Source organism: Oncorhynchus mykiss, chromosome 12 (genome assembly GCF_013265735.2).
Source record: "Oncorhynchus mykiss isolate Arlee chromosome 12, USDA_OmykA_1.1, whole genome shotgun sequence".
NCBI lineage: Eukaryota > Metazoa > Chordata > Actinopteri > Salmoniformes > Salmonidae > Oncorhynchus > Oncorhynchus mykiss.
The window spans coordinates 86946016-86961408 of NC_048576.1; the positions used below are offsets into that span (position 1 = coordinate 86946016).

Consider the following 15393-nt stretch of genomic DNA (forward strand, 5'->3'; position numbering starts at 1 on the left):
CTGTTAGGGTTGGTGGTGGTCCTGGTGTTAACGCCACGTCCGCGCTCCAGAGCTTTGCCCCCCTGGGGCACTACAGGGGCCCGGTGGTCCCAAGACAACAGCCTGCTGCCCTCTGACCCTGTTGGTGGGCCGCGCACAGATGCAGAAGTCCTGGAGGTGAGTTTGAGGATATGGGAGTGGTCACACACACAAGTAACATAGATTGACAGAGTTACAGTAGGGCAACACAGACAGACGGACGGACAGACAGATTGTCACAGACAGACAGACAGACAGACAGATTGTCACAGACAGACAGACAGACAGACAGACAGACAGACAGGCAGGCAGGCAGGCAGGCAGGCAGGCAGATGGTCAGCCCTTAAAAATACAAAGAAAACAGGCTTTCACATCAATTTTTTATTTATTTTTATAGTTGATACATTTCGGTCTCATGAACCAAAGCACAAGCCACATACTGTATCTATGGTAACAATCATTACTACTGTCTTGGTCTCTATAGAGTGGAGGAGTAGAGACCTCTGTTTCTGTGAATGGGTGAGTGAATGAGGCCAGGTGCTGATTAGAGAGGATAGTGAGAACTGAGGGGCTTACAGCCATGGGGTTGCTTCCGCAATAGCAGCCTATTCCCTTTGTAGTGCACTACTTTTGACCAGGGCCCTGTTAAAAGGTGGTGCACCACATAGGGGATAGGATGTCATTTGGGAAGCATACCATCTCCCTCAGTTGTAGCCCATGTAGTTCCTGTACATCCTCTGCCCCTTGGCCTTTGATTAGTGAGGAATGAGGGGCTTATAGCCGCCCGGTCCAGATAGATCCCATGTCAGTCTACTGTAGCCCAGGAAGTCCCTGTGTTCCCTCTGGCCCTTGGCCTTCTAGAGCTGGAGCTACGCAGTGCTAATAACCCCCAGAGCCCAGTTTAAAACCCTCTGTATCTAGGCCAGTTGACTTGCTAGTCTGATGGATTGATTGTGGATTGGTTGTGGTTTAACGTCTGTCTATCCTCATGGCAGACTTCCACCTGTGTTGTCACTCTGTGCTTTGTATCGTTTTTCATAAATGTTGGTCAAATGCGTGCGTGTGGGTGTGTGTGTGTGTGTGTGTGTGTGTGTGTGTGTGTGTGTGTGTGTGTGTGTGTGTGTGTGTGTGTCCCATCTCCCAGTCCATTAGCTGTAGCAGCTGTGATATTTCTGTCTTGATTAATTCAGTTGGCTCTAAGCTGAACCCAAGACGTAAGAAACACAAATTAGCTCAGTAGAACACTGCAAAACAGTCAAATTAGATTGAGTCTTTTAAGGCTATAAGCCAATACAATGTTGCATGCTGCATTCAGTGTTGTATTTCAGTTTACAGTATGCATGTATACAACTTAGTACATAAGATGCAAGTATCTGTATTTGTATTTATTATTAATTATTTATGCAAATTTAAAGACATTACAATACATTCACAGACCGTGTGCCCTCAGGCCCCTACTCCACCACTACCACATATTTACAGTACAAAATCCATGTGGACGTGTGTGTGTATAGTGTGTATGCTATCGTGTGTGTTTGTGTGTGTGTGTGTGTGTGTGTGTGTGTGTGTGTGTGTGTGTGTGTGTGTGTGTGTCTGTGCCTATGTTTGTGTTGCTTCACAGTCCCCGCTGTTCCATAAGGTGTATTTTAATCTGTTTTTTTATCTCATTTTACTGCTTGCATGAATTACTTGATGTGGAATAGAGTTCCATGTAGTCATGGCTCTATGTAGTCTGTTCTGGACTTGGGGACTGTGAAGAGACCTCTTGTGGCATGTCTTGTGAGGTATGCATGGGTGTCCGAGCTGTGCGCCAGTAGTTCAAACAGACAGCTTGGTGCATTCGACATAAATAAATACAAGCAGTGCTGAAGTCAATCTCTCTTCCTCTTTGAGACAGGAGAGATTGACATGCATATTATTAATATTAGCTCTCCAGCCGCGTTGCCCTGTTCTGAACTAATTGCAATTTTCCTAAATCCTTTTTTGTGGCACCTGACCACACGACTGAACAGGTGCGACAAAACTAGGACCTGCCTTGTTGACAGTGCTGTTAAGAAGGTAGAAACTAGGGCCTGTAAGACCTGCCTTGTTGACAGTGCTGTTAAGAAGGTAGAAACTAGGCCTGTAAGACCTGCCTTGTTGACAGTGCTGTTAAGAAGGTAGAAACTAGGCCTGTAGGACCTGCCTTGTTGACAGTGCTGTTAAGAAGGTAGAAACTAGGGCCTGTAGGACCTGCCTTGTTGACAGTGCTGTCAAGAAGGTAGAGCAGCGCTTTATCATGGACATACTTCTCCCCATCTTAGTTACTGTTGTATGAATATGTTTTGACCATGACCGTTTACAATCCAGGGTTACTCCAAGCAGTTTAGTCACCTCAACTTGCTCAATTTCCACATGATTTATTACAAGATTTAGTTGAGGTTTATGGTTTAGTGAATGATTTGTCCCAAATACAATGCTTTAAGTTTTAGAAATATTGAGGACTAACTTATTCCTACCACACACTCTTTGTTAAGTGTTGCAGTCATTTCAGTCGCTGTAGTAGCTGACATGTATAATGTTGAGTCATCCGCATACATAGACACTCTGGCTTTCCTCAAAGCCAATGGCAAGTCATTAGTAAAGATTGAAAAAAGGTAAGGGCCTTGACAGCTGCCTTGGGGAATTCCTGATTCTACTGGATTATGTTGGAGAGGCTTCCATTAAAGAACACCCTCTATGTTCTGTTAGACAGGTAACTCTTTATCCACAATATAGCAGGGGCTGTAAAGCCATAACACATACGTTTTGCCAGCAGCAGACTATGATCAATAATTTCAAAGGCCGCACTGAAGTCTAACAAAACAGCCCCCACAATCTTTTTATTATCAATTTCTGTGTGTCTTCCAAGTCCAGTAGGTGAACAATCAGACATGCCAAACAAGCAGATTAATGTCACAGCGTGACTATGTTACCTAAACTCTAAGCCCGAGTTCTGCCTCAGAGGAACAGAAACGTACCTGATTCACACTGTAGGGCCGACCCAACCTGTACTGGTCTGGCTTGAATATTTTATTTTCATATTGTTCTTTCCAGTGTGGTTGCAGCAACTGTGATGGAGGTGTAACCATGCCTGTTCAGTACAGCTCCACTTGGCTCAGTAGTTTAAAATGGTAGTAGAGAGCTGCCCCTAGCTCTGGTTTCACTGCCATAGATTTGACTACAGGTAAATCACGGCGCTCAATAACCAATGAGTATTCAGGTAATACTAGGAAGGGTTATACTAGAACAATTACAGCAGGGAAGGAAGACAGATTTGAGACAGATTTGCTGACTGTGAAAGTTAACTGCCACAATATCTGACAACAAAAGAATGTCAATGTACATATCCCCTTTAAGAGAAATTCATGCTAAGCAACTGCAAACAACAACAGCAAAAGTAAACATCAGTGAACAGCTGTGACTGCCCAAGTAAACACAATGTAAGAAAGTGAAAATAAGGTGAGTTTATTAGTGAGAGAAAAACACTAACAAACAAAAAAAGCTCACCAGGCAATAACCCAGAGCGCTAGAGGCAGTCTCCTGTGATAGATAAGACATGTATAGAGACAGTCTCCTGTGATAGATAAGACATGTATAGAGCCAGTCTCCTGTGATAGATAAGACATGTATAGAGGCAGTCTCCTGTGATAGATAAGACATGTATAGCGCCAGTCTCCTGTGATAGATAAGACATGTATAGAGCCAGTCTCCTGTGATAGATAAGACATGTATAGCGCCAGTCTCCTGTGATAGATAAGACATGTATAGAGCCAGTCTCCTGTGATAGATAAGACATGTATAGAGCCAGTGTCCTGTGATAGATAAGACATGTATAGAGACAGTCTCCTGTGATAGATAAGACATGTATAGAGCCAGTCTCCTGTGATAGATAAGACATGTATAGAGCCAGTCTCCTGTGATAGATAAGACATGTATAGAGCCAGTCTCCTGTGATAGATAAGACATGTATAGAGCCAGTCTCCTGTGATAGATAAGACATGTATAGAGCCAGTCTCCTGTGATAGATAAGACATATATAGAGCCAGTCTCCTGTGATAGATAAGACATGTATAGAGCCAGTCTCCTGTGATAGATAAGACATGTATAGAGACAGTCTCCTGTGATAGATAAGACATGTATAGAGGCAGTCTCCTGTGATAGATAAGACATGTATAGAGCCAGTCTCCTGTGATAGATAAGACATATATAGAGCCAGTCTCCTGTGATAGATAAGACATGTATAGAGACAGTCTCCTGTGATAGATAAGATATGTATAGAGCCAGTCTCCTGTGATAGATAAGACATATATAGAGCCAGTCTCCTGTGATAGATAAGACATGTATAGAGCCAGTCTCCTGTGATAGATAAGACATGTATAGAGGCAGTCTCCTGTGATAGATAAGACATGTATAGAGCCAGTCTCCTGTGATAGATAAGACATGTATAGAGACAGTCTCCTGTGATAGATAAGACATATATAGAGCCAGTCTCCTGTGATAGATAAGACATGTATAGAGACAGTCTCCTGTGATAGATAAGACATATATAGAGCCAGTCTCCTGTGATAGATAAGACATGTATAGAGCCAGTCTCCTGTGATAGATAAGACATGTATAGAGCCAGTCTCCTGTGATAGATAAGACATGTATAGAGCCAGTCTCCTGTGATAGATAAGACATGTATAGAGGCAGTCTCCTGTGATAGATAAGACATGTATAGAGCCAGTCTCCTGTGATAGATAAGACATGTATAGAGGCAGTCTCCTGTGATAGATAAGACATGTATAGAGCCAGTCTCCTGTGATAGATAAGACATATATAGAGCCAGTCTCCTGTGATAGATAAGACATGTATAGAGCCAGTCTCCTGTGATAGATAAGACATGTATAGAGCCAGTCTCCTGTGATAGATAAGACATATATAGAGCCAGTCTCCTGTGATAGATAAGACATGTATAGAGCCAGTCTCCTGTGATAGATAAGACATGTATAGAGCCAGTCTCATGTGATAGATAAGACATGTATAGAGCCAGTCTCCTGTGATAGATAAGACATGTATAGAGCCAGTCTCATGTGATAGATAAGACATGTATAGAGCCAGTCTCCTGTGATAGATAAGACATGTATAGAGGCAGTCTCCTGTGATAGATAAGACATGTATAGAGCCAGTCTCCTGTGATAGATAAGACATATATAGAGCCAGTCTCCTGTGACAGATAAGACATGTATAGAGCCAGTCTCATGTGATAGATAAGACATGTATAGAGCCAGTCTCCTGTGATAGATAAGACATGTATAGAGGCAGTCTCCTGTGATAGATAAGACATGTATAGAGACAGTCTCCTGTGATAGATAAGACATGTATAGAGCCAGTCTCCTGTGATAGATAAGACATGTATAGAGCCAGTCCCCTGTGATAGATAAGACATGTATAGAGCCAGTCTCCTGTGATAGATAAGACATGTATAGAGGCAGTCTCCTGTGATAGATAAGACATGTATAGCGCCAGTCTCCTGTGATAGATAAGACATGTATAGAGCCAGTGTCCTGTGATAGATAAGACATGTATAGAGCCAGTCTCATGTGAAAGATAAGACATGTATAGAGCCAGTGTCCTGTGATAGATAAGACATGTATAGAGACAGTCTCCTGTGATAGATAAGACATGTATAGCGCCAGTCTCCTGTGATAGATAAGACATGTATAGAGCCAGTCTCCTGTGATAGATAAGACATGTATAGAGCCAGTCTCATGTGATAGATAAGACATGTATAGCGCCAGTCTCCTGTGATAGATAAGACATGTATAGCGCCAGTCTCCTGTGATAGATAAGACATGTATAGAGCCAGTCTCCTGTGATAGATAAGACATGTATAGAGCCAGTGTCCTGTGATAGATAAGACATGTATAGAGACAGTCTCCTGTGATAGATAAGACATGTATAGAGCCAGTCTCCTGTGATAGATAAGACATGTATAGAGCCAGTCTCCTGTGATAGATAAGACATGTATAGAGACAGTCTCCTGTGATAGATAAGACATGTATAGCGCCAGTCTCCTGTGATAGATAAGACATGTATAGAGCCAGTCTCCTGTGATAAATAAGACATGTATAGAGCCAGTCTCCTGTGTTAGATAAGACATATATAGAGCCAGTCTCCTGTGATAGATAAGACATGTATAGAGCCAGTCTCATGTGATAGATAAGACATGTATAGAGCCAGTCTCCTGTGATAGATAAGACATGTATAGAGCCAGTGTCCTGTGATAGATAAGACATGTATAGAGCCAGTGTCCTGTGATAGATAAGACATGTATAGAGACAGTCTCCTGTGATAGATAAGACATGTATAGAGCCAGTCTCCTGTGATAGATAAGACATGTATAGAGCCAGTCTCCTGTGATAGATAAGACATGTATAGAGACAGTCTCCTGTGATAGATAAGACATGTATAGCGCCAGTCTCCTGTGATAGATAAGACATGTATAGAGCCAGTCTCCTGTGATAAATAAGACATGTATAGAGCCAGTCCCCTGTGATAGATAAGACATGTATAGAGCCAGTCTCCTGTTATAGATAAGACATGTATAGCGCCAGTCTCCTGTGATAGATACAATGCATTTGAAAAGTATTCAGACCCCTTGACTTTTGAAAAATCTTGTCAAGTTACCGCCTTATTCTAAAATGGATTAAATTAAACAATGTCCTCATCAATCTACACACAATACTCCATAATGACAAAGAGAAAACAGTTTTTTATAAATGTTTGCAAATGTATTAAAACAAAAAAAACAGAAGTAAAAACAGCACAGAAGTATTCAATAAAATAAAGAGAGTGTTGCGCCTCTACCTCTTATGGTGTCCACCTCTTCTCCTGCTGTTGGAGCACGGAAACCCCATTCTTCCTCTTAGGGAAAGTGTTGGGTGAAATGCTGTTGTTCAAGATAAGCCCCTATGGGCCCTGGTCAAAAGGAGTGCACTATATAGGGAATAGGATGCCATTCCAGACACAACCCAAACCTGTACTATAACATCCTCCATGCATTCTAGGGCTGGATGAACGAGATGCCCGTGTACGACCCAGAGACCTACCACCCGTCGCTCACCCACTCTGTGTATGCCACCCTGGAGGGCAGCCGCCTACGCCTGGCCTACCCCCGCACCAACATCCCCCGACAGGCAGCCTTCGACGAACCGCCCCATGAAGTCGTGTTCCTGCGCTCGCGCTGCTACCAGCTGGCCAACTGCAAGGTCAGTGTGTCCATATAGACATTTACCTACGGATTTCTGAAGCATCTAGGCTTTATAAAGGGTTTATAAAGGCTTTGTTACAGTAAGTTGTTCATTATTTCTTGTTTCTTATTTCAAACCAGGTCTCCCTGTTGCCTGCTGCCTTGGCACGGAAGAGAGTTTGGAATAAGAAGTACCCTATCTGTATCATACTGGCCGAGGGAGAGGTGGGGAGAGAGGAGGAGGAGGAGAGAGTGGAAGAGGGGCAAGAGGAGGAGGAGGAGGAGGAGAGGACAGACAAGCAGACACTCCCAGACACACAGACACAGGGCCTCCCCGACACTCTCTACCTTTTTGGTCGTACAGGAAGAGAGAAGGAGGATTGGTTCCAGCACTTCCTGTTAGCCTCGAAGTCAGAGTTCAAGAGCAGCCCGATCAGAGACGTGCCGAAGTCTGGTAAGAAACCGTGCTGCCCCCTACTGATATGGTTGGTTACATCCAAATGGCACCCTATTCCCTGTGGGTCCTGGTCAAAAGTAGTGCAAAATATAGGGAATCGGGTGCACACCCTGGACAGGAATCGGTGGTTTGTCATTTTTCATATATAATTAGTATTGAATTGAGTGTAATGCTATTTTAACCACCTCCCACCGCCTGTTTTCTTGACTCTCTCCCTCACTCTATCTTCCTCCATCTCTCCCCACTTCCTTCCTTCCTTCTCTCTCTCTTTCTTTCTCTCTCTCCATCTCTCTCTTCCCCAGAGGTGTTATGCAGTGGGAGCTCCAGTATGGACAGTACGGAGCACCTGCCCTCTCTGATTGGTCTGCGTGATCTGGTGGACTACGGCTCCTACATGAGCCGCCTCATTGGCTTAGAGGGTAGCAGTCCCAGTCCCAGCCCCAGCCCCTGCCACAGTGACCAGGGAAGCCCCACAGCCAGGAAGAGGGTACGCTATAAGACTGGACTATTAACCTGGTGGTTCAATGGTGTTTCAATACCAAGACGTTTATTCTTCCCCATACAGCTCTGGTCAAAAGTACCACACTACATACAGTATCTGGGTTCTTAACCTCTGAACCCTTAACCATCGTTAAAATCCTTAACATAACTCACACTGTTTAGAATACATCAATACAGCCACAGTTACAGTTACAGTCCAGTCAGTCTTTGGCCTTGGTGAGAGGAGGATAGATACTGACTGACTCAGCAAGATGCTGTATACATGCTGAGTGGACCAAATGGATCAGATATCACCTGGCTGGGATATTAATAGGAGCAGTGTACCTGGCTGTGTCGTATTCATTGGGCACGGAAGCAAACAACCAAAACGGGGAGGGACCTACCTGAATTTGACCGATTTGTTGTGACTTGTTTGCTGCGGTCTGCACTAAAGAATATGACCCTGGCTTGGCTGTGTGTTCTGTTCTGATGTCCTGTGTGGTGAGCATCTGTTGTAGAGTAGGTAGTAGTGAGATGGGGCCTGATCCTAGATCAGCACGCCTACTGTGATTTGTTTTTTGTAAACCGGCTCTGTTCTGTTCTCTCCTCTATCCAGTTCCCCAGTGAGGAGGCATCAGCAGAGGGGGGCTGCCCAGCAGAGGGCCAACCGGCCTGGGTCAATGCCCTGGTGGGGAGGATCTTCTGGGACTTCCTCCGGGAGAAGTACTGGGTGGACCTGGTGGCCCACAAGATCCAGAAGAAGCTGAGTAAGATCAGGGTGAGTCTGAGAGTTGGGGAAGGGGATGGGGGTGTATAAGTAGGTGGGTGGGTGGGTGGGTGGGAGTGTTGGTAGATGGATGGATGGATGGATGGATGGATGGATGGGTTTGTGGGTCAGTGGTTGGGTGGGTAGGTAGGTGGGTGGATGGATGAATGGAAAGATGGAGGAAATGTCTGTATGTAAAGAAAATAATATAAATATCCTCCATGTCTCTGCACTACATGGTAAGTCCTATAGAATCCAACTACAGTGCATGATCCTCTCACTCTCACTGGGGCACTGGGGCACTGGGATACTGGGGCACTGGGGTACTGGGGGGGCACTGGGGTACTGGGGGGCACTGGGGTACTGGGTACGGGGGCACTGGGGCACTGAGGCACTGGGTACTGGGGCACTGGGGTACTGGGGCACTGGGGCACTAGGGTTCTAAGGTACTGGGGCACTAGGGTTCTAAGGTACTGGGGCACTAGGGTTCTAAGGTACTCGGGCACTGGGATACTGCTCTGTGCTTGTTACTTATACAGTGGGGAGAACAAGTATTTGCAGGTTTTTTGCAGGTTTTCCTACTTACAAAGCTTGTATGTGTGTCTGTAATTTTTATCATAGGTACACTTCAAGTGTGAGAGACGGAATCTAAAACAAAAATGCAGAAAATCACATTGAATTATTTTTTATGAATTAATTTGCATTTTATTGAATGACATAAGTATTTGATCACCTACCAACCAGTAAGAATTACAGCTCTCACAGACCTGTTTAAGAAGCCCTCCTGTTCTCCATTACCTGTATTAACTGCACCTGTTTGAACTCGTTACCTGTATAAAAGACACCTTGCCCCGTCTTTTATACAGACCAGAGAGCTGTGTAAGGACATCGGGGTTAAAATTGTAGAGCTGCACAAGGCTGGGATGGGCTACAGGACAATAGGCAAGCAGCTTGGTGAGAAGGCAACAACTGTTGGCGCAATTATTAGAAAATGGAAGAAGTTCAAGATGACGGTCAATCACCCTCAGTCTGGGGCTCCATGCAAGATCTCACCTCGTAGGGCATCAATGATCATGAGGAAGGTGAGGGATCAGCCCAGAACTACACGGCAGGACCTGGTCAATGACCTGAAGAGAGCTGGGACCACAGTCTCAAAGAAAACCATTAGTAACACACTACGCCGTCATGGATTAAAATCCTGCAGCTCACGCAAGGTCCCCCTGCTCAAGCCAGCGCATGTCCAGGCCCGTCTGAAGTTTGCCAATGACCATCTGGATGATCCAGAGGAGGAATGGGAGAAGGTCATGTGGTCTGATGAGACAAAAATAGAGCTTTTTGGTCTAAACTCCACTCGCCGTGTTTGGAGGAAGAAGAAGGATGAGTACAACCCCAAGAACATCATCCCAACCGTGAAGCATGGAGGTGGAAACATCATTATTTGGGGATGCTTTTCTGCAAAGGGGAGAGGACGACTGCACCGTATTGAGGGGAGGATGGATGGGGTCATGTATCGCGAGATCTTGGCCAACAACCTCCTTCCCTCAGTAAGAGCATTGAAGATGGGTCGTGGCTGGGTCTTCCAGCATGACAACGACCCGAATCACACAGCCAGGGCAACTAAGGAGTGGCTCCGTAAGAAGCATCTCAAGGTCCTGGAGTGGCCTAGCCAGTCTCCAGACCTGAACCCAATAGAAAATCTTTGGAGGGAGCTGAAAGTCCGTATTGCCCAGCGACAGCCCCGAAACCTGAAGGATCTGGAGAAGGTCTGTTTGGAGGAGTGGGCCAAAATCCCTGCTGCAGTGTGTGCAAACCTGGTCAAGAACTACAGGAAAGGTTTCTGTACCAAATATTAAGTTCTGCTTTTCTGATGTATCAAATACTTATGACATGCAATAAAATGCAAATTAATTACTTAAAAATCATTCGTGATTTTCTGGATTTTTGTTTTAGATTCCGTCTCTCACAGTTGAAGTGTACCTATGATAAAAATTACAGACCTCTACATGCTTTGAAAGTAGGAAAACCTGCAAAATCGGCAGTGTATCAAGTACTTGTTCTCCCCACTGTACATCAGTCATACTGTTGAGCACAAGGTCAGATGAGGGCAGCAGGCCATCAACATTGGATGGCATTGTCAGCTCACTCTATCATGGACTGTCATGTGCTGCAGCTCCCCATCACTTGCTTTTCTCCCGATCACACACACTCACACATGCATACACACTTGCACGCTCACACATGCACACATGTACACACACACATGTACACACACTCCCCACCACACACACACACACACACACGTCCTACATGTTATGAACACCATCATTGTATGTTGTCCTACAGTTGCCGTACTTTGTGAATGAACTGAAGTTGGCTGATCTGGACATGGGTACCTGCATACCTCAGGCGCTCAGCATCTCCAAACCCTCACTGGACCACAGAGGTAGGTGTGTGTGTGTGTGTGTGTGTGTGTGTGTGTGTGTGTGTGTGTGTGTGTGTGTGTGTTGCATCTGCATCTTTCCCCTGCTCAGATTGACATCCAGCACACACACACATTACTTTCTCAGACCAGACCCAGTGCTGACTTTATCCAATTTGTGTCCTACTCTAAGACTGAGTCCCAAATGGCACCCTATTCCCTTTAGAGTTCACTACTTCTGACCAGGTCTGTCACTATAAAGGGAATGGGGTGCCACTTATCCTTAAGCTCCTTCCTATTGTCTTCCTCCGCAGGATTAGCAATCCACTTAACATTGATCTACCTACACACACAATAACAAGCTAATGCTACTTCCCATCAGGCTACTATTGTCATTAGTCTCAATTTGCCATATGACACTGAATGACAACACTACATCTGCCACCTCCCTTTCCCTTTATGATAACATGACAACAATAATGGTTGTCTCGAATAGGAAATCAAGATTTGATCCAAAATGTATGTGTGTGTGTGTGTGTGTGTGCAAATCTCTCACTTCTGTATCACCTTCATAAAGACCTCTCTCTCTCTACCCCTCCCCCCCAGGCCTGTGGTTGGAGATGGAGGTGGTGTATACAGGCTGCCTACAGATGACCCTGGAGACGAAGTTGAACCTGTGTAAACTGGGGAAGGAGAAGTCCATTGGGGTGGATGCTGACGGACACATCCCAGAGACTAGCCAAGTAGGGTAAGACCTGATCCCTATGTCCTTGTACACCACAGATCAGCCTGCATCTCAGATACACTGTTTTGGCTCATGCTGTGTGTGTGTGTGTATGTTCATGTGTTTGTTGTCTGTATAAAGAAGACAGTTTTGTAACCCTGATTACTGATTAGAAAGAAGATAGAAGTTGTACCATGACTCATGATGACTCACAATCATTTGGATCCAAATGCAGTATTTAAAGTATTTTGTGTGTGTGTGTGTGTCTCAGCTCCAAGCCCAGGCTGTGTGTATTAGCTGACAGTGATGAGGAGTCCTCCAGTGCCGACTCGTCTGATGAGGAGGAGGTGCCGCCTACTGAACCCCAGGGAACTCTGGGAGATAAGAGCACAGGCACGCCACCACCACCAGCGACTGATGGGTAAATTGATAGTGTCCCAAACGGCACCCTATTCCCTATGGGCATGGTCAGAAGTAGTGCACCATAGAAGGAATAACGCTCCATTTGGGACACAGGTCATGACATTTATTTTTGACATTCTTTAATGACAAGTTGTTAACCCTTGTACTGTTTTGTTCACTGGATGAGAGACTGTTGTTGTCACTTTAAAGTGAGTTCCACAGTTGAGCATTTTTTTAAAGTTTGTAAGTGTTTTTGAAAGAGTGTTTTTACTGAGCTGCGTTTCATGACTCCTCTCAGTGGGAGTGGTGGGAGCACCGGCAGACGGTTCCTGAGGTTCGTGGACAAGATCGCCTCGTCCAAGTACTTCCAGAAGGCCACGGAGAACGAGTACATCAAGAAGAAGATCGCTGAGGTCTCCAACATGCCACTGATGCTCACTGTGGAAGTTCTAGAACTCTCAGGGACTCTGGCTGTCAACATTCCACCTCCCCCTACTGACAGGATATGGTACTACAAACCTGCTAGCTTTAACCATATGAATAGAATCATTCTAGATCTGTGTTTTTATATCATTCTATAGATACACTGAACTGAAAGGTACATTGGCTCTTGTTTTTGTTTAAGTCTCAAGCAGGTCTTTCTTACTGTCTTTATTTTTGTCTCCCTGACTCTCCCTCTCTCTTTCTGTCTCCCCCCACAGGTACAGTTTCCGTGTGCCTCCCAGGCTGGACCTGCGTGTGCGTCCCATGCTAGGAGAGAGGGAGGTCACCTTCACACACGTCACAGAGTGGATTGAGAAGAAGCTGAGTCGAGAGTTTCAGGTCAGTCTGTCCTCCACCTGTGAGGTGGTACCTGAACATGACATCGTACACGAGGCTATCATCATGATATAGTGCTGTGGTCAAGGTTAGCGTAGGTCCAAGCATGATGATCCTGTAGTAACAGAATGGTTGTTTGATTCCTGTCTGGACTTACTGTACTCATAGGTAAGGGGCAGAAGTGTTTGCATCAGCTATTCTCATATCTACACATAGCTTGACTAATACAGTTGTCCCAAATGATGTGTACTACTATAAATCCAATCCCAGCCATCTGGTACCATATCAGTGTTAAGGTGCACCATACAGTGTCATGTTGATCCTGCAAGTTGCTAGGACTTCATCTTCTGTATTGTTATCTATGTATATTTGTTTAGCATTGCTTGTTGTTCTTGCGTCCACTGCAGAAGGAGTTTGTGATGCCCAACATGGATGACCTCTATCTTCCTCTCATGTCCTCCGTGCTGGACAACCCTCCAGCAGCCCAGCATTCTCCAGCCCACTCCTCACGCCGCTCCTCCAACGACTCCCAGTACTACGTGTCTGAATAGCGCCTTACTGTGGCAGTGGATGGAGAAGAAAATCAATGGAAAACCAGTGGGCATGGATCCACAGTGGATTCTGAGCAGATAGGGCTTGGTTCAGTCCTAGCTTGTGAGGGATGGTCATAGTGAAGCCTGTCAGGGATGGTCATAGCGAAGCCTGTGGCGGGCACGTACAACATGGCATGACTGGACAGTGGCATGCAGGAGATAGTGGCATGTAGGAGATAGTGGCATTGCTATGTTCTGAACAGCAAGAGGGACTGGTATAATCGCATAGAGCCTGTTATAACGCCCAGCCCTACTGACTAAACTTAGACAGCACTTTGCAATAGAGACGTGACCTGCGATAGTCCTGTAATGAACCAGGCTGATGTTTATTGGGATGAGTCTTCTCCGTGAGGCAGAACTGAACGATTTCCACTAGATGGAACAGCAAAAATTCTAAATTGGCTGTATTGTAAAAATGCATACACAAAAATTGGCTTTTTGGTCTTAATTTAAGTTTAGGGTTAAGGATAGGTTTTCAAATCAGATTATGACTTTGTGGCAGTGCCAGTAAGTGACCACTCTGCATAGCTTCCTCCAGAACAAAATACACTAAGCTGTGTAATGAAGACAGTGAGTCCCAGTTGGCACCATATATAGATATATCATAGGTTGCAACCATGTGTGATAACATTCCACCAATTCCACTCGTTGTTAACACAAGCCCATTCTCCGCAATTAAGGTGCCACCAACCCCCTGTGCTATATGGTGCACTGCTTTTGACCAGGGCCCTGCTATGGTAATGCACTACATATGGAATAGGGTGCCATTTTGAATAAAACAGCAATAGGTAGATATGGTCACTTGAAGGAAAGTGAATATGGGCATTACTGGTATGAACTGTCACTGTACGATGACTATGCTGAATCAGTTTGTCCTCAACTCTTGAAGGTGAGCGTTGTACTCATGTTGTCCAGTGGGCTGGCCAGAACATTGGTGTGTTACTGGCCTGACAAAATGGACTCCCTGAACAGATCCTATTTTAAAAGTGATTGTAGCCCAGAGAAGATTCCTAGGAGATTATTGGTTCTCTAAAACATTCATCATCAAATGGCTTTCTGAGTGGATTTTTGGACAGCGTACCCCCCCCTCTTCATTCATCAACTAACCGACAATAAAGCATGTAGAAATGGACAGGCTATCAAGATAATGTGGGGAAAATAAAACTTGATAAAAATACAGTACAAATACATGATTAAGATTTCTAGTGCATCTTTATTGGTCAATTGCATACAAGGTCCAACCGAAATTTGAATCCCGTTTTTAACCGTGAGCCACCAGTGGTATAGTGGAGGGAAGCCACAAGTGCTCTTGTTTAGCCATCATTTGTTTTGTGTGTGTGTGTGTGGGGGGGAGGTGATACATTGAAAGTATAGGGAGAGTTACTTCTTCCCCACGACCAGTTTACACACCAATTTATCACCGTGCCACCATTAGTCACTTGTCCAAATTGGTCTCCCAAATG

At 44.9% G+C, this 15393-nt stretch overlaps 1 protein-coding gene across 1 annotated transcript in view; it reads left to right on the top strand.

Annotated features, from left to right (window-relative positions):
* Positions 1 to 15132, top strand: part of LOC110486866 (testis-expressed protein 2) — a 32072-nt gene extending 16940 nt beyond the window's left edge. The window contains exons 2-12 of the mRNA XM_036938975.1: positions 1 to 156; positions 7089 to 7289; positions 7412 to 7724; positions 8030 to 8214; positions 8824 to 8985; positions 11317 to 11416; positions 11999 to 12140; positions 12388 to 12537; positions 12817 to 13026; positions 13220 to 13340; positions 13745 to 15132. The exon at positions 1 to 156 is cut by the window's left edge and continues 1163 nt beyond it. Of these exons, the coding sequence (XP_036794870.1) occupies positions 1 to 156; positions 7089 to 7289; positions 7412 to 7724; positions 8030 to 8214; positions 8824 to 8985; positions 11317 to 11416; positions 11999 to 12140; positions 12388 to 12537; positions 12817 to 13026; positions 13220 to 13340; positions 13745 to 13888 (1884 nt within the window). The 3' untranslated portion in view covers positions 13889 to 15132. The remainder of the gene's footprint in view (positions 157 to 7088; positions 7290 to 7411; positions 7725 to 8029; positions 8215 to 8823; positions 8986 to 11316; positions 11417 to 11998; positions 12141 to 12387; positions 12538 to 12816; positions 13027 to 13219; positions 13341 to 13744) is intronic.
* Positions 15133 to 15393: the final 261 nt, after the last annotated feature.